The following is a 24,321-nucleotide window of genomic DNA, read 5'->3' as shown; positions in this document are numbered from 1 at the left end:
TTTTCGAGACAGGGTTTCTCTGTGGTTTTGGAGCGTGTCCTGGAACTAGCTCTTGTAGACCAGGCTGGTCTCGAACTCACAGAGATCCGCCTGCCTCTGCCTCCCAAGTGCTGGGATTAAAGGCGTGCGCCACCACCGCCGGCTGGTCCATGAATTTTGGTAAATTCAACAAAATACAAGTTAGAGCAACAAAAAGGTTTAGGAGACCGCTCTTAGAATATAATCAGTGAAGCTAGTTCATTTGGATAGTCGTTCATTTACTTTTTACTGAGTCTCAGCCCTGTTTCCACTGTAATTGTCCTATGATAAAAGTATGCATCAAGGAACTACCAAAGGGGACGTCACTTGTCAGAAGGCATGGGAAGGAGTCTATGAGGTATAGACAAGCAGAATGTCTGAAGGCATGGCCCTACGAAGGGGCCAGGTGTGTTTGGGGCATATAGAGTGGTCCAACAAGAGGAACCAAGGGGTTCCTGTTGTGTTGTAGCAGTGGTCCTGGGGGACAGGCTGGTGCAGTATATGCAAACACACTCAGGGATTAGGCATTATGAAACTTGCATTTAGGGTCGGGCGGTGGTGGCGCACGCCTTTAATCCCAGCACTCGGGAGGCAGAGGCAGGCAGGATCTCTGTGAGTTCGAGGCCAACCTGGTCTACAAGAGCTAGTTCCAGGACAGGAACCAAAAGCTACGGAGAAACCCTGTCTCAAAAANAAAAAAAAAAAAAAAAAAAAAAAAAAAAAAAAAAAAAAAAAAAAAAAAAAGAAACTTGCATTTAGTTTCTCTGAATAGACAAAGGGAGTCACTGAAAAGTTAACGAATAAACCTGAACATATTTTATATTATTTTTGAAAGATACTTCTATTAAACATTGAAAGGACAGATAGGAGAGAACACAGTCTAAGGACATGTGCCATTTTTCAGTGCTCCAGACTCAAGGTCGTATAGGATTAAAGGGGGCAATGTAGATAGGGCCATATTGAAAATAGAACTGAGAACCAGGTATAGTGGTATATTCTAGTAATTCTAGCACTTAGAAAATGGGCAAGAGGGCTGCAGGTTTCAGACCAGCCTGGACTACACAGTAAAAACCCATCTTAAAAGGAAGGGGAAGCCAGGCGGTGGTGGCGCACGCCTTTAACCCCAGCACTCAGGAGGCAGAGGCCGGTAGATCTCGGTGAGTTCCAGGCCATCCTGGTCTACAAAGCAAGTTCCAGGAGAGCCAGGATTTTACAACAGAGTACATGCAGAGGGTGGCTCAAGGGGTTCCTGTCTTTCCTGTGTAAGGAGATTTGCTGGGGGATGACAGCAAGCAGTGTAACAGTTTCTGAGATGCCTGCATGAGGCTGTCCATGTTCAGTAAGTAGTTGGAAATTAGATCTGCGCTTCAGAAGGGTCAGGAGGCAGTGTTCTGGGGCTTGGGTGCATGGAATTACAAGCAAAGAGATTCTCAGGGTGAAAGTGGAAACCTTAACAAAAGGGCCGAGACTAGGACATGGTGACACATTTGGAGGTAGGCAGGGCCGAATGAACCATCAGGAGAAGAAAGGAGTCATCAGAGCCTGGACGCATTGGTGAGACTCATACAGAGACCAAAGCCATGCCCTGTGAGGATCATTGTAGGAAGGTGGATGTGGTCAGGGTGCCGATTAAAACAGAAAAGTCTGAGGTCATAAATAGGTGAAAAGGGCCACTTCCTCTGAAGTGGCAGAAAGGAAGGACAGTGGCATACCTCTTAAGAACTAGGTTGTGAGGTCATCTTAGGAAGGACAGTGGCATACCTTTGAGAACTAGGTTGTGAGGTCATCTTGCATAGGGCCGAGAAAGGTGAAGGAAGGGTTGAGAGGGAAATTCAGCATAGATGTTTCAAGAAAGGGAAAAGGGAAGGATTCAGAGCAGGTTAGAAGCCAACTCCAACTCTTTTGGTCCTTTTCCCTGGGATGGGATTGTTGCGGATGCTCCCTGGCGGCAGGAATATGCTAAGGGGAATAACTGGGGAAACTCACCAACATATCCCTTTTGTCTGTGTTTTCTCTTACAGTCAGGACAAGATGGGTCATCTCAGCGGCCTACACCCACCCGCATTCCTATGTCAAAAGGTATGAAAGCTGGAAAATCACTAGTAGCAGCCCCAGGAGCAGGAAATCTGACCAAATTCCAGCCTCGAGCTGAGACTCAGTCTATGAAAATAGAGCTGAAGAGACCGGCAGTCAGCAGCACTACCTCTCTTGGAGGGGGGAAGGGCTGAGGGCAGTGGCTAAGGGGTTATGTTGCCAGGCCGCTGCCGCTGTTGTGGAAGCAAACCTTCCTTCGTTTGTGCCAACCTTTTCTATGTACTGCTAATTTAAGTTTTAAGGATTTTGTTTATAAAATAACCCCCTAATGGCTATGCGTTTTTTTCCTATGTTGTGCATCTGTTTTCATGCAGGGAAGTAGAACTGATAAGCAGAATTGCTGTTTGCTGAATGTTTTGTTGAAAACGCTGGTCCTGAGACAGGGTCTGGCCCGAGTTTAGCTTTACTTCTAGCGTGTGCCCCATCGAATGTCGCTCATCAGTTAAGAAGCCCTCAATGTCTTCACAAGTGAGGCTTAGGGGCCACGTTACGTGCTGCTGAAGGCTGGCTCCCAAATTTCTAATTGTAAGCCAAGTTTCACAGACTTACTTCTGCAATTTTTTTCAAAAAAAAAAAAGCTATTTTGAAACAAGAGAGAGTTTAACAATTGTCATTGTACACTATCAAATCTTGAGTTTGATATATGTGACGTAAGGGAAAAATTCAAAGCTATCACAGGGCCTCTAAAATATGGAAAAGCAGAACCTCCTAGTATGACTTCAGGGAACAATTTGAACATGAAATAAAATGGAGACAACTGTGGAATCTGAAAAAGAGAGTTTGATTTATTTGTGTGTTTGTGTGTATTCCAGAAGTGGTGGCCACCTTGAGCCGCTCCCAGCATTTCATAGACAATAGCGCTGTGCCATTAGGACCGGAGCTAGGCCCTGTTTAAGTGTGCAGTTGGTGGACATTGTAGAGTAGTAGAATAAAGCTGCCAAGTGTCCCTGTAAAGCTCCGCAGAAATGGTGACAAGCTAAAAACAGCCCAATGCAAATTTAGACACTTTCCAGCCAAGGAAAAATTGACATCATCCCTTAATTGAATTCAATATTTTCCTCAGTTAAGTGTGGACTCTGTTTGCAGATGTAGAACAGATCGTGATTTGGGGTGTGCGTGTGTGTGTGTGTGTGTGTGTGTGTGTGTGTATGTGCGTGTGTGTGCGTGTGTGTGTGTGCCTGCCTATTGGTACATGTGGTGTGGGGAAGTACTTTATTATTGCTGTCAGTTTTACTCATGCCTGAATCATTTTCTTTAGTGTTTGAGCATGTTCTAATAAGCATGGGGCAGAGTGTAAACGGAGAACGCCGTGTGTCTGTGAGATTAACCTTGAAAAAGTGCTTCTGTGCTTCACGCTCCCGTAACCACCAAAGGACTTCAGGCTGGTAAACTACAGCTTAGTGCACCATCATCTCATGCAGGCCATAGTTTTGCCCAAACTATGAGCTCCATAGGTGAAATTTACAAATTTACAGTAGAATTACTGATGTACATTTTTGTTTCTGAATTCTTAAATTTCCAAAATCACCCGGGACAGCACACACTTTTAGTATTTGAGCAAGGCAAATAGGAAAAGGAATAGGTGTGCTCCGTTTGCAGACTGCGAGTCAGTGTTTCATGGCCAAGTGCTTCTCTGCATTCCTTTCTGTACCAGACACCTTACACCGTGCAGAACATGGCTTGAACTGTATGTGTGACGGTGGGTGTGGCCGCCTCCAATTATCTATACACACTTTAGGCAGATCTGCCACCAGCTGTTCATTGGCTCTCAGAGTATCCATTCAAATATGTTTAGCAACCATGCTAACAACAATCCAGAATGCTGGGTCCAGATGGTTAAAGAGAGATAGAGATTAGCTAAGATGTATGATCTTAGCTAATTTGCTAGTTAGAATACTGACTTGTGTTTCTGACTTTCTGCACTCTAATCAATGGACATGCAACCCTTCCAAAGACAAGGACATTCTTTGTTTTACTAGTGCCTACCTTGTGTTTGTGAAGTGTTCACTGTCACTATGACATAAGCCGCTCAAGCAAGGACAGTGTCAACTGCTGTGTTCCTTTGGACTCTGCCTGACCTTCTTTAAGTGGCTTACAATCTCAGTGTGTCTTGCTGATCTTCTTGCTTTCACTTGCCCACACCATGGTTACATCACTTCCCCCTGGATGTTCATATCACCCTGGGAGCGTGCTCAGCAAGGCTAAACAGTGAATGTGCAGGATGTTTACGTATGTAGATCCGGCATAGAGCCATGTACAAAGTACAACCGCTAAGAAAACTTGGCAGAACAATACACAGCCACTTCAGAAATGACAAAAAGTTACCGCCAGGAAAGTTCCTCTTTGTAATTTCAGAACCAACTGTATATTTATTGGACAGCTTTGTTTTAAATCACACATTGGAAGTGGAATACACAGGGGATAGGAAATGGCGGATTAAATGTAGCCTGACTCCATCTTCCACGGGTAAATGTTTTTTAATATGCTGCTTAATGTGCTTTTGTAGGAGAGAATGGGCTAACAGTTTAGACTCTTTTCTCTGTTGTGAATCCTACCGTATGCTAAAATAAAAGCAGTCTCACAACGGCTGACGTGTATCACTGCTGCTCGGGTCCTGCAGTGAGAAAGTCTTAAAAGGTAGGGAGCATGTCATTTCCACAGAGTTCACTGTGATAATGCTTTCCTAGGGGTGTGCTGGTACGACCCACACAGCTAAAGAGGAGACCCAGGTCTTCCACACCTGTGAGTCAACTGAACATATTGAGGATGTCCATGACGGTGACAACCTGCCACACATGGTCCCGGGAATGCTCTGACATGGGATATTGCTGCAGCATGTCTGTTATATCAATGTCACGAGTGTCATCTCCAGGTCATTTGCTTCAACAGGGCCACTGGCTTCCTGTCATATTGGCAGGAGGGCAGGTTGATGTGTAGCTGTTGGGTGTCTCGAGATGTTAGTATATTCATCAAGGGTGTCAGCAGATCCCGTACTTGGTTGTTTTCAAGAATGAAATGAACCCAACATTGAGTCGTAGCATTAGGGATGCATAATTTCAGTGATGAAATGTATCCTGGAGTGCAAAATGTAGAGAAGACTTGAACTTCTCATCCTTCCGTGAGGAGCAAAATCATAGGACTAGAGATGGGAAGAGGACATGGGGCTGTTGAGATGGTTCTGTGCTGGTCTAACACTGTAACATCCTAGCTTTTATCTGAAGCAATGAAAGAAGGGAGATATGTGTGTCAGAGGCTGAAGAACAGAGAGAGAGGGAGGGAGAGGTTCCCTTTCCCTTCCCCTCCCCCTTTCCATAAGTGCTCTACCCTGTGCTACACTCTTAGCCCTCAGATTCTAATTTTAGATGTCATTTCTTTCTTTTTTTTATTATGCATACAATATTCTGTCTGTGTGTATGTCTGCAGGCCAGAAGAGGGCACAAGACCTCATTACAGATGGTTGAGAGCCACCATGTGGTTGCTGGGAATTGAACTTAGGACCTTTGGAAGAACAGGCAATGCTCTTAACCTCTGAGCCATCTCTCCAGCCCCTATCTGTCATTTCCATGCAGGCAATAGATACACTGCAGAACCTTTCAGTGCAGCACACCCTTCCCTTCATCTGTGCAGGCTTCTGCAGCTCCTGCTGGCTCCGTCCACGCCCACCTAAACTATTGACAGGACAGTTCATGTGTCCTGCCTCCACTCTCGCACTGCGGATTTGTCCTTAGCATTTAATTTTTTATTTTTTTAGAGACACCATTGTTAGCCACGTGCATGGGTGTGGGTAAGTGCATGTGAGTGCAGGTGTTCTGCAGAGGCCAGAGATGTTGGAGCTCCGGGAGGTGGAGATAGCAGCAGCTGTGAGCTACCTGGGCATATTGACCTCCAGCCCTCTGCAAGAGCGGTGCAGGGTGGGGTGCATGCTCTCGGTGCTGTGTGGGAGGTGCGGGGTGCGTGCTCTCGGCTGCTCTGCCAGCCTCAGCCTTTCCTTTATAAAAAACAGTCCATGCACATTGTTAAAATATCAGCCAATGGTAAAAGATAACAAAAATAGTTGTTCCTTACTTTTTCCCACTGACCCAAGGTTTTCCTTGGGGACCTCTTCTCTGGTTCTTACCCATTTGTCCAAACATTTGTTTCCATATTTGTATAATGTCCTTGTACTCTAGTCTCTTAGTTCTAGACTTTAAATATATTATGTCTTCCTATTATTGTTTTGGTGGTGAACATTTAGGTGTCTTTTTATCCTTTTTATCCATCCTTTCAACATGATTATTTATTTATTTATTTATTTACTTACTTACTTACTTATCCTTTTGGTTTTGTTTTGTTTGTTTTTGTTTTTTTGAGACAGGATTCCTGTGTAGCCCTGACTGTCCTGGAACTAGTTCTGTAGACCAGGCTGGCCTTGAACTCACCAAGATCCACCTGCCTCTGCCTCCCAAATGCTGGGATTAAAGGTGTGTGCCACACCACCGCCTGGCTCATGTCACATATTTTTGATATAGTAATTAAATTTTCTAAGTGTTTGTAAAATGTGCACAGAGGAAACTTGAATTTGCTTCCTTGCTGAGCCAAGCTGTGCACGAGGAGTGTGCTCTCTTCCTCTTGACACTTCTGCCAAGGAGTAATTACTTTATTCTGTTTGATCTTTCATCTGTTTGGTTTCCTATGTATCTGTTTTACTTTTCCCAAACACTCCATTTGGTACGCCAAACACCGATCAGTAATTTTTCCAACACTTAAACACAGCAGTTTTCTATTTCCTCCCCAGAGGCCGTCCTGTGCAGCCCTATGGCTCCTTCAAACTGGATTGGTTGTCCTCCAAGACTGCTGCCCAGCTGTTGTCCTTTTGCCTGAACTGAATCCAGACTCCTCTCCTCTCCCCTCCCCTCTTCTCCCCTCTTCTCCTCTCCTCTCCTCTCCTCTCCTCTCCTCTCCTCTCCCCTCCCCTCCTCTCCCATCCCCTCCCTTCCCTTCCTCTGCCCTCCCCTCCCTTTTCCTCTCTTTTTCTCCCCTCACCTCCCTTTTCCTCTCCTCCTCTCCCTTCCTCTCCCTTCCCCTTCCTTTCCTCTTCCTGAGGATGGACACCTCAGAGGGTGGACTTTCTCTCCAGATTCATGAAGGACAATCCTCATTTTATAAACCAAACTCACCCCCGTCAAGCAGGGTTCGGCTTTAGGATACACACTAGAGAGACTCTCCAGAAAGAGGGTGCTGATGAACAGTGGATGCCATACTAAGAAGGCTGAAAATCACGAGATTACAGTAGCACTTTTTTCCTGTCACCAAAGCTCTGTGTGTCCTTTGGCAAATCACCTTACTGTGGCTTGTGGTTTAGCATTTTGCTAGATAATTCTGGAATCCTTCTGCAATAATATGATCACTGCACTTTATGTAGCAAGCTGCTTGCAAGAACCTGCTTTACCCTCCTGAAAACTAATGATTATTTTCTGATTGGGGCTCTCTCTATTTTGTTGTGTTCTGAATCTGTGATGGACAGAGCTGCACTCACAGAGGTAGTAGGGGCTGATTCGGATCTTACAGTTAAAGTTGATAATTGTCTTTATAATTTAACATAAACAATTCATTCTTGCGTGTATAGGTGTTTCGTCTGCATGTGTGACTGTGCATTGTGTATGCACCTGGTGCCTACGGCAGTCAACAAGGGCATTCAACAAGGGCATCAGATCCCTGGGAAATGAAGTTACACGTGGTTATGAGCCACCATGTGGTTGCTAGGAAGTGGTTGTAAGAAAGTGAATTCCCCTCCCGCTCCCCCTCCCACCCCAAATTTTTGTTTGTTTGGTTTTTTTTTTTTTTTTTTTGAGACAGGCTATCTCATTGGAGCCTGCTGCTCACTGATAAGGCTTGAATGGCTAGTCAATGAACATCCAAGATCTAGCCACCTGTCTCTACCTCTCCAGTGAGGAACTATAAGCAAATCATCATACTCGGCATTTGGTCTGAGTTCCAGGGGTCAATTTCAGGTCCTCATGTTTGTATAACAAGAATTTCATGAACTGAGCTGTCTCCCCAATCCCAAGTTTTAAATGTATTTGGGGATCATATGTATGTGTACCACGTGCATGCAGGAGACTGCAAAAGTCAGAAGAATACCAGATTCCCTAGAACTAAAGTCATCGGTGGTTAAGAGCCACTATGTGGGCGCTGGGAATTCAACCCAGGTCTTCTACAAGAACAGTTAGCACTCTTAACCACTGAGCCATCGCTCCAGCACCCCTAGCCTAACAGTTCTAGATTTAAAGACAGGTTTGAACATTTAGTCTGTGTGCCGGAAAGAGTAGAACCTGCACATTACGGGCTCAAGATTGACATATTTTCCCATCAGTTAGCTTTTATTTATAGATAATGTTATATTTGAGGCAAGCAATTCAAATTTGTTTGTTCTGGGAATAGCATTCAATGGTGGAGGTAAGGATTGACTTGCTTGAAAAAATAAGTCATTAGTAATAATTGTTGGTGGCTCCTATAACCTAGAGAGATGATGGGCTTATCTGGGCTGATGGTGGAGCAAGAGCTGATTTTGAAAGGAATTAAATGAAGGGTTCAATGATTATGAAACCCCAAGGGAGATTATATCATCTGGTTCAAAAGTTTTCCGGAACAAATGACAGAACTGATTATCGGAAGTATTTTTAATTAGCTGAGCTCAATCCAAAAGAAGGAGTAGAAGCTCAAGCCAACAGAGGAAGTGTATTGAACTTCCTATTTAAAACAGATGTTTTATCAGGATTTCTGAATGTGATAATAGGATTGTATCCCAACGTAGTTTAAGGAACTCGGGAATGCACAAAACCCTGCAATATCTAGCTATTCTCCTTTCTAGATGTTATATAGGATATTTGTAGGTCACATTGCATGCAAACTTACCCAGAGAGCAGTGAGTTCAAAGTTGAGCTTTGAAAGCTTGCAAAGAGGAAGAAGTAAGCTGGTGTGGGTCCTGCACAGAGTCCCTGCTAGGGAGGGAGTCATGGGCAGGCTGTAGGGCAGCTAGGTGGACAGCAGCCACAAGGAAATGTTCTCTTTAAGTTAAGGTTACATTTTCTATGAACAAAGCCATCCTCCTCCCTAGATGCAAAGCCCTGAGGTGCCACCATGCTTTGTCTGAGCTGTGTGAGCTTAGAGGTTAGCTATTAGACTCGCTTGGTTGAATTTACCAGAGCGGACCTTTTAAAATGCAGAGCTCAAGAGTCCTTTGTAGATATTTTGGCTGAGTAAAAATGCACACATTGCATGGGAGGGAGCTCGAAGCGGATTTCCAACTTGCTGTTAGGTTGGCCCACTCCATCCATCGCTCAAGGGAATGTTCCTTTAATTTCTCCCCAAGTCCTATCCCATTCGTGTGGCTTTGGAATGCAAGTCAATGCTCCTTGAATTTCTCCCCAAATTCTATCCCATTCATGTGTCTTTAAAAGTTCTATGATACCACTCACAAAAGGATAGGTGCTTAGTAAGATCAGAAACCAAGCAATTTACTTAGCATGGAACTTGTCTAACGGCTAGTGTAAAAAGATAATGGCTTAGCGCTGTCTCCCAGCAACATCGGAATAGCAAACAGTGTGTTTACTATGTTGCCCAAAGTTTCTTAAGGATAAAACTGCACGATAACAAGTGAAAGAAATGGAAACTTTTAGATTTTGGTAAATTCTTGTCAAAAATATATAAAAATCCAGTGTCCTCTATATGTATATGATATTCACAATTTAAAGATTTTTTTTTATTTCAATTAGAAAAAAAAAAGAGAAAATTATGTTGACCAGTGTCTGGGTATCGGAAACTCCCAAGTTCAAGTGTTTTTGATATTTTGAGTTTGCCAATAAGTGGTAATTAACTATGATTATTTGTCTTTACTGTTTATTAAATACTTTACAAATTACACACACACACACGTGTGTGTGTGTATATCACAAAGATCTCTATATAGAAATAGAAACTTATTGCAGAGTTGCACCTGGTCATAATAACTTCTAAGCTCTTCTTCTTAGAGGCCCCAGGGTCTGACACTTTGGTTCTTTTCTGGGACATAAGGAAAGTTTAGCAGGAGGTGACAAGTTTGTTACCATCATCAACAACAAACATTTAAACAAGAATTATGTGTTTGTTTATTCCTCTACCTCTTCCTGGTGTGTGTGTGTGTCATATAACTTGGAAAGAGGATAACTTACAGGAGTCCATTCTCTCTCCCATGTGGGTCTTGGGGACCAAACCCAAGCCATTAAACTTGTGTCATCTCACTGAGCAATCTAGCTGGCCTCTCAACAAATACAAAAACAAAAAAACATAAAATAAAAAATGACTATTTAATGAACCACTTTAAAACCTTATGCTATAAAATATTTATTTCTCACAATTTCAGGTGTTGGATGAGTGATTCTTACTTGAGTTCATTTGAGATTTGGGGAAAACAGAGCATAAGCAATTACAGATATTAGACATCTTTTATTATGAAGGTAAAATTTATATATAATAACCGGTTGTTTGGTAAACAAGGGTTTCTGACAGTCTATTATAAACATACACATTTACACATTTGTTGCCAGTTTGCTAATTTAAGTGTACAAATGAAGCCAAGGAGTGAGACCATGATGTTGTTTCTTCTGTATAAACCCTCGGCCAACCCTTCACCAAAAATGAGTTCTGAGGTCATTTCTGTGTGGATTGTACAATGCCAGAATTAAGAGAAGGTGACTCTATGAATGAAGAGCCTTGCACACTAAGAAAGGTGTAAAAGCCGAAAATATTAGCCGTGCAGGGGACCTTACGGTGATTTCTGGTACCTTTATTCTTTATCCTGGATGAGAACAGGCATTCCGAGTCCCATCCACACTAAGAATGGTGGATTCTTCTCTGACATTTGTTTCTGTGAGTCCTTACAGAAGGAAATGGGAAGATGCATTGTGACGTAGTTCCTTTGAAGATTCCTTGATGCATACTACATAATTTTTAAAAAGTAATGAATATGAAATAGTACTTTAATCTTAGATGATGATAGCTACATAATATCTTGTAAGTGCTTTTACTTTTCTGGCGTGAAGACGGATCCATTTTTCGAGTTTTAAAAAGTGTTTTAGGTCTAGAGAAAACTGCACACACACATACATACAAACATATATGTATATGCATTTGTATGTATAGTTTTTAAAGCTGTGCAAAGCCTTCAAGTGTCTGAAGTCTAAGACATTTATGTTCTTCATCTAAACTTCATTTAAACCCAAATTCAAGCCGAAAGGCCAAGAAAGGGAATAAAAATATCTCCATCTAGTGGCCTTCAGTAGGTAGTTAATGAAACCTGAATCCAAAAGCATTTTCTGTAGAGGGTCACCCACCACGCAGCTAGCAGGAACCTATAGGTTTATGATATAATGCAGCTTAGTTACTGTTCGCTTAAATATTAACTACCAGAGTAAAGTTATAATAGTGTGCATTTAGAATTGAACATAGCTGGGAATGCTAGTTCTTTCTTTTGGGGGGAGCAGGGTAGGTTGTCGTGGAATGACCTCAGTGCCTTCCACATGCTCGGCAAGCATGCTGCAGTTGAGCAACACCGCAGCTGCTCCCTTCATGTTCCTGGCAAATCCTGATGGAAGTTTCTGCACTTACATCATTGCTGTAGGCTGCAGAGAGGTCAAGGTTTAAGGTGGAGCAATTTTCTTGCTTTTCTTTCTTCTGCTTTGCATAAGCTCAGTGTCTACAGGACTGTGTCTTCTCATCAAGACATCTTCATGCCTACTACAGTGGACCATTTCAGTACATAGTTTCAAAAGGACTGAATGAAAACTGTCATGATACAAGTTTATGAGGCCATGAAGGCTAGTATAGAAGGAAAGCCAATCAAACAATGTGATATTAAATGTTTGCAATGTGGCTGGACTGTTTTGTTTACCGAGTCAGCTTTGAAATTTATTGTAAGACTAAATCAGGGGGCAGGCAGGATGGCTTAGTGGGTAAAGCACATACTGTGGATCCTGAACTCCATCCCCAGGATCCATGTAGAGTAAGGAGAGAGCCAAGCCTGCAAATTCATCCGCTGACCTCTACACCCACCTACTCCTACACACACAACATAAAGGAATATAAAAAAAAATTGTTTTCAAAAATCGTGAATAAATTTATGGGGCCAGTGAGGCGGCTCAGTGAGAAGGGAGGTCTGCTGGCAAGTCTGACAAACCTGGGTTTAGTTCCTGGGACTTGCATGGTGAAGGGAGGCAGCCAAGTCTGCAAGTTCTTCTGTGATCTCCGCAGGTGTGCTGCGATGCATGCATATCTACACAACACACACTTGCTCAATAAATAATGCAATTAGCCGAAAAGAATACACGGAGATATAAAAGCATTAGCTAGTTATGCAAAACCAGTAGTCAGAGCAAATTGTTTCTTGACTTCTTTGGAACGCGAAGGGACTATGTCCTTATTAACAGTCCAATCCACATGCATTGAAAAAAGAAGTTAAAGATGTGAGTGCACTGTTCAGAGCAGAGAGTGTTCAGCTGGGAGAACAATTGCACAGGAAGTCTTTTCCCACCATGCAACTTGCATATCGTAATTACTATATTCATGTTTAGTTCTTTCATGAAGATCAACCTACCATTAGTAGTATATTAGACAGAGTTCTTAAAGAGCTTTAAAATTATTTTGGAAGTAAAACACACATGCAAATATAAAGAAGTTCTCCCAAATAGCAAAGTCTGCAGAGCTGTTAATACTGGCCTCATGTACATGTTTTTGTTTTGCTGTGTTAACCTTTACGGTCTTTTATTGAAATGGTGTGGTACTGGTCTTCATATCAACTGCCGACGTGGGTTTAACTGAAAATGCGTTGTCTTTTTTCTCTTTATAGAGAGCATCGTCATTCACCAGTTGCGAATGAGCTCCCGATGAGATTACCACGCAGCCCTCAGTCATCACCGAGGCTCTCCATGCTACTGACACTGGCTGGAAACACCTTATGACTTCCAGTGATTTTATTTTTTTGGGGATACAATTTATCAGTTAAAAGCCACATCCTGGATGATTATGAACACATGTAGCAAAAGCATTTGAAGCTTTGTGCCAAAGGAAGTTTTCTTCTCTTTACAGAGCTTTCAGGCCTGTGGGCACATGCTGTATAATTTATTTTTATAATACATTTTGTCATGTGATATCTTTCCCTAAATTGTTTCTTTTCTCATAGTCTATGGCACATATACCTGTAGATTACACTGTCAGTTCTTCGAAGTATTGATATGTATCAAGGTTAACGTATCATTTTCTTTTTAGTACGTCGTTCATTTTTAATGAAAAGAAGCGCAACACTGTTTCCCTGGGCGACTTTAAGGTAACACCTAGAAACAGTAGACTCGGAGTTTTAGTAATCATGTGACCTTATGGTCCTGACTGTGGCTCGTCACTGAAACTGGCGTTCTGACTTAGGAGTCTCAAAACCAATTTGTGTCTTCTCTGTGTTCTGTGTGGGAAACAAACAGCTTTGACTGGCCGTTCAATTTTATTTCTATTTGCATTATTTAATTATGTGTACAAAACAGTGGCTGTGACATCAACTTGTTTCCCGTATATTATTCCCACCCATGAAATCTTGCCAATAAAAACTGACCTAGAAAATGTCAACTTTTTATTAAAAAAAGATAGAGAGACCCAAATGTACATAATAGTTTCCCATTGATTTTGATTGACTTTCTTAACTCCGTGTAGGTCTAAGAACAACTCCTCCTCTGCCTCCTCCTCCTCCTTCTGCTATTCTTCTTGGTACAGGTCCTTGTTATTTATCCCTAGTTGGCCTAAACTTGGCTGTGTAGGCCAGGCTGGTCTTGAACTCAAGGGATCTGCCTGCCTGTGCCTCTCACAAGTGCTGGGACTAAAGACATGCCATCATACCTAGCTAAGAATAGAGTTTTAAGGGATGAAAAGCCCAAACTATATCACTCAAGTCTCAATGTCAGAACTGCTGTTGAATTTAGGTTTATGTGAAAATGTGAAGTCTACTTGAACCTCTAGTTTAGGAAAAAAAAAATACTGTCGAGGGAGTGGGAATATTTCCAACAAGATTTTTAAAATAACTTTAAAGATCAGAGTTGACTCTTAAGTTTCTAAATGCTACCTTAGTGCGACCGAAGAGCCACTATGAGGTAAGTAAAATCACCCGGATAAAGTGCTGTAGGCTCACTCACCACTATAGTCCACAAGCTGTCCCCATGCCAGACACAGGCTCTGGAATGGGAAGCACAGTGCTACATTTCTTCCCTCATGTAACCTAGAAGGTTTGAATATAATCTGAAGGGCTGACAAGTCATAGTCAATACACACTGTAAAGTAAAGAACTATACTTTCTAAAAATTATTCTTGCTTTTTAAAAAGTAAGATAAAGTGCTCTGTTTGGCTTACCCGAGCTTGAATGACTATGGAGGTCTCACATAACCTTCTATGGTTTTGAATACTGATCCAGAAGCCTGGAGTGCACGTGTGTGAAGATCTCTTAAAGTGTTGTTAAGTTTTATTACAATGCTAAAATGTAATGATATTTTCAATCACAAAACAGTTTTTATTTTATTTAGGTTGTTGTTGTTGTTGTTGTTTTTCCAGACAGGGAAGGCTTCTTTGTATAGCTCTAGCTATCCTGAACTTACTCTGTAGACCAGGCTGGCCTCGAACTCACAGAGATCTGCCTAACTCTGTCTCCTAAGTATTGGGATTAAAGGTGTGTGCCACCACTGCCCAGCTTTATTTCGTATTTTTATATTGACAGGGAGGTAAAGTATTTAGGTGGCACAGTTGCCTGAAGCTTAATTATTTGCTTTAAATTAAAACATTACTAAGATGTGTATTTGGATCTGATGGGTTTCTTTCCCACCAGAGTTGTAATTAATTTTGGTATTTGTAAAGACAGTGAAGATTATATTGGAACCAGTCATCTGGGTAGATGCTGAGACTTTTTCTGACTAACTTACAAAAAGTGCCTTTGGCTAAACATGAATGACAGAGAAGTAAAATGAACCCATTAAATTTTTAAAAAATAGAATACGACCAAGATCACAATCACATCTTAACAACCTTGTCTACTTGTAAGCTGCCTTCACAGAAAATTCTGGCACTAACCCAGATTACATCATATAACTCCAATTTCTTTTACTGTAAATATGTCATCAACTTGAATGAGACTAATTTTTGGATAGAATAATTTGGATGTTTCCTGAAGTATAATCAGTATTTCTAGTTCAAGGTACCATTGAACTAATCAATTTGTTTTATGCTGATTTGTTGTTGTTTTGTTTTGTTTTCAAGACAGGGTCTCCCTACGTAGCCCTGGTTGGCCTGGAACTCGCTATGTAGAACTCACAGAGATCTGCCTCTCTCTGTTTCCTGAGTGCTAGGAATAAAAGTGTCCAATAAAAAGCCCAGCCTTTACACTTGTGTTTTGAGACAGGGTTTCACTATTTAGAACAGGCTGTCCTAAAAAACTATGTAGCTGAAGATAGGCTTGAACTCCATCCTCCTGCCTCAGTCACCTGAGCCTTAGGATTACAAGGATAAGTCACAATGCTGGCTATACCTTTCCTCTTGATAACAGTTTCTGTGTATTTGATTTTGGTTTTCATTGTATCTTCTACATTTTTTCAAGAGTTCATGAAGCACTGTGCTTGATGAAGACAATGGATAGAGTGTATGTACAGGATGCTGGTGCCCAGAATGTACATGCAATATGAATCTACTGACCCCTAAGACGGCCACTAAGAAATCGTGATGTGGGATATCTAGTTTAAGCACCACCAGCAGCACAGACACCACTGCAGTAATGCAGAGCTTGTAAACGTCAGGGCAAAGCAGGAGAAAATGCCTTATTAGGCGTGTGATGTTTTTATCCAATGCCACGGTTGAACTTTCCCAGAAATGCAGAAAAAACATAGCAGAAGCTGAGTATGTTCATGAACTGTTTGAGCAACACATCTAAAAATGACAGAAATGCAAAATGAAACTTAAAATCATACTTGGTACCTGAGGCTCACGCCCTCTTACCTTTGCTACTACACCAATGCTAAAAAGAACAATTGGAAGGAAAAGAATAAAAACATCTGTAATAAAACATAAGAATTAGAAGTTCTTTGACCATCAGTATTTGTTTTTTAAATTTTTCAGTATTTATTTCCTAACTACATAATAATTGTGTTGTCTATGGAAAATAAAGTTTCACAAACTTGAAAGAGGTATGTTTGTGGATGCCATGGTAGATACAGGCATTTTCTCCTTTTTTTTTTTTGTTTTTGTTTTTGGTTCAAGTTATTTGGGGGAATTTCACCTTATCATCTAATATATTTTGTTACTTTGTCACTGCAAATTTGAATTTTTAATCTAATTTTTAAAAAAGAATATAAAGTATTTGTTTCTCCAGTATAATAAATGTATAATGTGATCAGTCAGTCTTAGAATTCTTCAGATTTTAATGGAGCTTTCAAAAGCAAGAGGATATTTTGGAGGGATTTTATAAATCTATTTTCCTATCATTCTTCATTTTGGCTCCTTTAAGCAATATTAAGTACATAAGTTTATTATTTCACACTGAAGCCATATGACTTTACGTATTTATCTTTTATGTGAATGTAATACCCTGTTTTCAGGTCTTCATAGGTGATTGGATTACAATGAAGACATTCTGTGTTACTTTTACAATCAAATACATTCATGGAAATCTCACCAGAGTATGAAAAAATGATAATGAAATTGAAAAGGATTGTGCAATATTCTTTTACATAAGAACACAATATTCATAAAATCAAAACAATTTAAAATAAATTTACAACTTTTTAACAATTTACTTATTATTTAATGTGTATGTGTATGTGCCCAAGTGTATGTATATATGTATGTATGTATCTATCTATCTATCTATTTGCATCATGTCCATGAAATAACCCAGGAGGCCAGAAGATGACATTAGGTCCCCTGGGACTGGAGTTACTGGTAGTCTTGAACCACCAGACGTGGGTGCTGGGCACCAAACCAAGGTTCTCTGCAAGAGTAGCAAGTGCTCCTAAACCACTGAGCAATTTCTCCAGCTCCAGAACTTCCTTTTGTTCAAAATCATTTGCTTTAAAATAGTTTTTTTTAGCTCCACATTTCATATTTTCTTAGTGTATTTCACTATGGTTGTGTAGAGGTAGCAGAATAACTGTCAAAAGGAAGGCTGTTCTTCCCAGTTACACTGTAGTTTTGATTCCTTAGTAAAATTAAACTTGTCAGGTTTTTAAGACAGGGAACAGGCTAAGAGGGTCCATCACCAAAGGCAGTGTTCATGTACTATTCTACAGCTTTCTATTGTTAAACTAAAGGCAGATTCCTCAGCAGAGCAAACAGACCCCAAGGCTCTGCTGCCGGGCATGGGGTAATGGAAGTTTGGGAAATGGTTTCCGTAAAGAGGGATGGAGGTAAAATGGGTTATACTTAACCTCTTAGCTCGGTGCCAGAAATGATGGCCCATACCCAAAGCTAGTCCTAACTTACCTTTTCCTTACTTGGAATAAAAGAATGAGGTTTTGTGTGTGTGTGTGTGTGTGTGTGTGTGTGTGTGTGTTTATTAGTTAGAGATGTAACTATCAAAGAAGCAAAGGACCAACAAGACTGAAAAGGATATTGCTATCAACCCTGGGACCCACACATGGTTGAACGTGTTCTCTCATCACCAAATGTATACTGTGGGGCAGGAGCTCCCACACAGACATAAAGAGATGCATGCACACACGCAAAATAAATAAATAAATGTAAAAAGAACATTTTTAAAAGCAAACAGGAAGGATATTTAAGCCAAAATGCTTCTAGTATATCCTACTATCAAGAAAATGAAGAAGAGAAGCCCTGAGGGCACCATGGTTTAAGAACACTGGCTGAAAACTCATTATTAATTTGAATTTTACAAGAGAAAAACTTCCAGGGTCTAAACTACATTTAAATGAATTTGTTAACCTCAGAGCTCAGGTCAGTGACCATGTGGAAGGAAAACAGAACAGCTCCTTCATCCCAGGCTTCTTTGGCAACAGGGTACATCATCTACTTTGGAAATGAAAACTTAGCCAAGGTTCCTACATTGGAAAGATGTCAAATATGGAGACAATTCTCTTCAAGTAAAGGACTCAGGGCAACTTCTAGTTCCAGGTACAGTTGCAGACAATTGTGAGCTGCCATGTGGGTGGTGCTAGGAGTTGAACCTAGGTCTTCTGTGTACCATGGTGCGTGCCTCTGCTGCATACAGTGTACCATGGTGCATGCCTCTGCTGCATACAATGTGCCATGGTGCATGCCTCTGCTGCATACAGTGTGCCATGGTGCATGTCTCTGCTGCATACAGTGTGCCATGGTGCATGCCTCTGTTCATACAGTGTATCACGATGAGGGTCTGTTGTAGAGGAGCCTATTCACTTCACAGTAGTGTGGAAGCAAAAAGACATAAGGGAACAAAATCCCCATATCCCCTTCAGGTGCACGCCCTCTGTCGTGGTTTGAATAATGACGGTCCCCATAGACTGAATGCTTGGTTCCCGGATGGTGGACTGCTAGGAAGGATTGAGAGTCATCACCTTGGTGAAGGAGGTGTGACTTTAAGGCAGGGGTGTCACTGGTGGTGGGCTTTGAGGTTACTAAAGATCACACCAGGCCCAGGCTCTTGTTCTGCTTGCAGCTCGCGTTTCTAATGAGAGCTCTCAGCTACTGTTCCCGAGTCATGCCCGCCTGTGCGATGGCCACGGCCTTAACCCCTGAAACTGTTAGTAAGCCCCCAGCTAGTGCTCCCTTCCCTCAGTTGCCTTGGTCACAGGTTTTGTCACAGCAATAGTGTTCCTTAAGACACCATTGCTAGAACCTCTTCCATAGGTTTCTATGGTTTTACTATCCCCAGCCCAGAAACACTGTAAACTGGGATCAAGCCTTTAGTAAACTGGACTCTGGGGGACAGACTGAAGCTATAACAACTAGGATTGTACAAATCTATGCTCAGTTTACACACTTCTTAAAAGCCTTGCATATTGCTCACAGTGAATTCAAGAAACTGGACACAGCTTCAGCATAGCGTCTTGTGCTTATACAAGATACTGGATACTTTTTTTTTTTCTTTTTTAGTTTTTTAAGACAAAGTTTCTCTGTAGCTTCAGAGCCCTTCCTGGAACTAGCTCACGTAGACAAGCTGACCTTGAACTCAGAGTCTCACCCTCCCGAGTGCTGGGATTAAATGAATGTGCCACCATTACTTGTCTTTTTTTTTTTATGTATTAGAGATTCAACCTGGTTCTCATACATGTTTAACGCTCTACCACAGAGCTACACCCAACTCCATGGATAAATGTTTTTAAATGGCAATCCCTGCTAGAGTGAGGCCCTTCCCTCAAGTTCCTCATTGCCCCAATTTTCAAACCTTCTTCCCTAATCACAATGACATTCTCTCTCTCCTCTCCTCTCCTCTCCCTACCCCCTTTTTTCTTTTTCTTCGCCTTTTGCTCTGTATGCATAGTTCTTTCACGTCTTTTGTAGGAGGCCATAAGTTAATTGAAGTTCCATATGTTTTGTAGGCACCCAATGAAATGCTTCTAACCCTCAAAACTGCTCTTTGAGGATTAGTCCTTCAGACATGAAGTTCTTCTTCACTAAAGTACTGCTCGCTAGTACTTCCTTTCCAGAAACTTCTGTGCCCTCGGAAAGTTTTAGATCCAGAATGCCTGATTCTAAAGGAAGATATGGTGTCTGTAAGGACCAGGGGCCACCAATAGGGAACCAGACAGTCTGTGATGCTTTAACAAGGGAAATGGACACGTTTGTTTTCACTTCCCTTTTCAAAAGGGCCAGGCATTGGCTTCCACGTGGTGCACTGGTTCCAGCAGAGAACAGGAGACATGAACTAACTGTACAAGCTAATGTCTTAGTTACTGGTCTGTTGTTATGAAGAGACACCATGACCATGGCAACTCTTATAAAAGAGCATTTGCATGACAGCACACACGTAGGCACGGTGCTGGAGAAGTAGCCGAGATCTACATCCTGATCCTCAGAGAGACTAGGTCTGCAGTGGGATTTTAAAAGCCTGCTCCCAGTAACATACCTTCTCCAATAAGCCCACAGTTACCCAAAGAAAACCACCCATCCTAATCCTTCCAACAGTTCCACTTCCTGTTGAGCAAGAATTCAATTACATGAGCCATGGGGGTCATTCTCTTTCAGATCACCACAGTTAACAAAACAGGTATCTCACCTAAATTCAGGTCACTGGAGACATCTGTTTCCATAGCGATCTAAACCCTTGCTGGAGAAGAACTTGATCGCCCAGAGTATTAACAAAGCATATCATGTAAGACTCCTTTGGTCATTATTCCATTGTCTCTGGAATGAGGACTTCCTTCCCTACAGCTTAGTGTTTGACATCATAAAGGGGCCTCCCACAACCACTCTGTAGACTCACAGAGCAAAGAGCTCACTCTTGCCATTGTGTGTTGGCAAGTAATCTCCTCCAATGTGAATTCACTCAATTGCCAGGTAAGCTCTGGATTTACTGAATATGTTTTATGTTCCAGGCCTTTTGCCAAGTGTTGGGCCTTTAGAAAAGAATAAATAGTCTCTGGCCTTGAGCTTCTATCTAGTGAGACAGATGTAAGGAGATTCCCTTCAGAACCAGATAATAAGTGCGAGGGTGGAGGCAGGTGTTAAGTCCCCTTAAGCTCAGACAGAAGTCGGAGTTACTTTAAAGCAATATGTAACTTCAAAGGTAGCAGTGACTCAACGAAAAAAGTAAAAGAAATGTACCTCCAACTCCTAGAATTTCTAACAATATAAAACTTGTCAAAATGGGAAGAAAAAAGTCTAAAAATAGGTCTAAAATGATCTCCCTATATGAGAGAACATTTTTAAAGGCAAATTTTTTCTACCTCTATGGTTTTCATGGAATAAGCTAAGCCTCTTTCCCTTTCTATTCTATTCCCTTTTAAATAATTAATTTCTCTGTTATACCTGTGACAGATGTCAGCTGGCTGTCAACGTGGAGATGGCACCGTGTGTTACGATAAGCTCTTGTCTATAATTGATGACACCTGTTGGGAATGGACTCAACCGAGAGGTCAGAAGCAATGGGAGTTGTGAAGTCTGGGGTCTTGCTGGACAGCCTTTCACTCAGAGTGAGAAAGGAAACCTTATTCTTTAAGTTTGGAGGCTGTCTCCTCAAATTTCTGAAATTTGGTGTCATTGTCCTATTAAATGACTCACGATAAAAGTATCTTGCTTAGCTGGTATTTTTGATTGCTGACTGGTTGTACAAGAGCCTGCAACAGTGGTGATCAGGCCAAACAACCTCTCTGCATGAGAACAAGAGGGTTCTTAAACATCTAAGAGTTCAATAAGCATGCTACATAAAAATCAGGCAGAGGTCTTTCGTTTGTTTGATTCTGTCCTTATTTTTGAGGCAGGGTCTCCTGTAGTCAGTGCTGGCCTTGATTCTTCTGCCTCCACCTTGCAAATGCTGGGATTATGAATGTGCAGCACCATGACCAGATAGATGGTTTTGTATTTGTTTTTTCAAACAGGGTCTTTCTGTGTAGCCCTGACTGTCCCGGAACTCACTCTGTAGCCCAGGCTAGCCTCAAACTCAGAGATCTGCCTGCCTCTGCCTCCCAAGTGCTGGGATTAAAAGCATGTGCCAACACCACCTGACTAAGAGAAGATTCGTTTTTAAAAGTATTTTTTCAAACCCACACCGAATGTATCTCTAGTATAATACATATAGTAAATTAAATGTATCACATAAAATCTGCATCACCCTCCTAAAAATCATCAGGGATACTTCAAGAATTAATTAGACCCACCCTAGTCTCTAAGCAGCTGTGTTTAACTGAGCAGAAATGGAGCAAAAGATACTGAAAAGCATCTAGGCTATTTCCTAGCCATTAAAAATTTTCTCTGGGGCAGCGGTGGCACACATCTTTAATCCCAGCACTTGGGAGTCAGAGACAGGTAGAAAGGAGTTCGAGGTAAGCCTGGCCTACAAAATTCTACACAGAAGGCTACACAGAAAAATTAAGTCTTGGTGGTGGTGGTGGTGGTGGTGTACTTTCTCGGAAACTTGTGTTCTAAGAACAGTGAGTGGTATTCATTCCCCTTCAATTTTTCTAGGCAACATTAAGCTTCTATTCTTCTACATTCTTTTCTTGCTGGCTTAGTGACATAATGCAGTCACTGAACTAAAAGATGAAAACTATGTAACTTTTATTTCAAAAGCTAAACTAACTTTTCAGATTGTATGATTTTCATATAGTTTACCATTTCAACTTTATTTTTTATGCTTAGGCTCATACATGCATTGTACTTTGACATGTATGTTGCTTTGACAGCTTTAAGAAATATCACATAAACCCCACTTTTTAAAAAGTGGGTTTTTGTTTGTTTTGTTTTTTGAGACAAGGTCTCACTATGTAGCTCTGGTTGTCCTGGAACTCAAAGAGATCTGTCTGTCTCTGTCTCCCAAGTGCTGGAATTAAAAGTGTGCACCACCACCACCCAGCCACCTTTGGATTTTTAATAAAAAAGACACAAAGAGTTAATCTCTCCTACGAGAAACAAAAGGAAAGAGGAAGCAGAAAAGCACACCAGGAACAATCAGATCAGGACTCCTAAAACAATAGCAACAAAGCTTTAAAGCAAAGATGTCCTGCCTATTCAAGGGAAGTTCCAGGAACCTGTGGATCTAAGTCTCTCCTGCTCAACTCCCTTATACAAAATGGTGTAGCTCTTGTAAATGACCTGTGTCCATCCTCCACACACTCTAAACTCTCTCGAGGTTATACTATTTCTAATACCCAAAACAATGCAAATAACCACTTAAAGGATAACGTTGGAATTCGTCTCTATTAGCACAGAAACATTTTCCCCCTGAATATTTTCAATTGTAGGTTGAAGGCTTGACCATAGTAGTAAAACCAGTCATAAAATTAGAGTAAAATTCTCCAAAAGTAGAGTAGTGAAACTAGGTAAAGGAACTAACTCATTTAACTGTGTGACGTTCCAAACAAGAGTGGGAGGGGAAAAAAGACTTCAGGATCGCCCCCAAACTGTGATGAACTAACCAACAGAACTTACAAATCACAAAGATAGAAGGGTATGCCTCTTTATGGCTGACTGTTTTCCATTTGAGCTTGAAGGTAAACAGATTTTGCCAAAGCAAGATAGCAAGACCAAAGTATCTTTGTGAAAATAAGAATTTGAAATCACAGACAGAAAAGCATACCGTATCAAGTTAGTTATTATTAGACCACACCAACTATTATATTCCACCAAGTTTTTGACTTGAATGCTTCTGGTCTTTTGAAAAAAAAAAAAACTGTGAATTCTAAATTATGAGAACCAATCAAAAGGCAAAACTGTAGACAAAGCCTTTTAAAAGTGGGCATTTGTTGTCAGATGGTCTGGATTTCAAACATAATTTAATAATGTAGATACTATATAGTTATTTTTGTAAACTTACATGCTCTTAAGAGAAAATTTGCAAAATATAGAAAAGCAAAAAAAAAAAAAATCCAACCTCCTGTCAACCAATTTTCTATTGTACGGGGCCAGCCTGGTATTATAGTCCGACTGTTTTTCTAGGGCTGGATTACAGTTTAGTCTCTTTATGAGTGTTACCTTGGTAGGTTCAAGTATGAAATACTTCATTTTAAACAAGAGCTATGGCTTTTAATTATCAACTTAAATCGATACTACGTTTACAATAAACTTTCTAAATCAATGTGCAGAAGACGAAGATCATTGATGGGAGGGGAAAAAAGTGAGCGTCGTTCAGGAGCGAGGGGTTAGAGCTAAACTAGGTCACGTTACTGATTTTTTACATCAAAGGGGTCTCCACACTGAAATTCACAGCCGCACTTTGAATGGCGAGTTAAAACTCAGTAGGGATCAACCTTCTTCTAAACAATGTGGACTTTGGAACGCCACAATTCCCGTCGGAGAAGGCGTAGCCTTAAAAATAAAAATCCACCCAGCGCCGAATTTACAAGGAGCTCCCCGACCTCAGTGTCCATGATAACGACAACAAACAGAAGCGACCCCGGCCCGCGACCAGCGAAGACGCTAGCGTTCCAGCGCGCAGGCGCCGCGGCGTCGCCCAAGGCCGCGCATGCGCTCACGTCGTCGCGCGCCGGGCCTAAACCCCTCACTTTGTCGTCACAGGGCAGATGA

The 24,321-nt window shown here is 41.4% G+C and overlaps 1 protein-coding gene across 3 annotated transcripts in view; it reads left to right on the top strand.

Annotated features, from left to right (window-relative positions):
* Filip1 (filamin A interacting protein 1) overlaps positions 1-16,912 on the top strand; it is a 150,188-nt gene extending 133,276 nt beyond the window's left edge. The window contains exons 6-7 of one of the 3 annotated variants that reach the window (XM_050126438.1): positions 2,040-2,097; positions 12,974-16,912. In XM_050126438.1, the coding sequence (XP_049982395.1) occupies positions 2,040-2,097; positions 12,974-13,014 (99 nt within the window). In that variant the 3' untranslated portion in view covers positions 13,015-16,912. Of the gene's footprint in view, positions 1-2,039; positions 3,123-12,973 lie in introns of those variants that run through there. The other 2 variants (XM_050126433.1, XM_050126425.1) reach the window with 2 other exon arrangements.
* The last annotated feature ends 7,409 nt before the right edge of the window (positions 16,913-24,321 follow it).

Source organism: Alexandromys fortis, unplaced genomic scaffold (assembly GCF_014885135.2).
Source record: "Alexandromys fortis isolate MF-2015 unplaced genomic scaffold, M_Fortis_MF-2015_v1.1 scaffold_22, whole genome shotgun sequence".
NCBI classification, from domain to species: Eukaryota; Metazoa; Chordata; class Mammalia; order Rodentia; family Cricetidae; genus Alexandromys; species Alexandromys fortis.
This window is presented reverse-complemented; position numbering and strand designations above follow the sequence as displayed.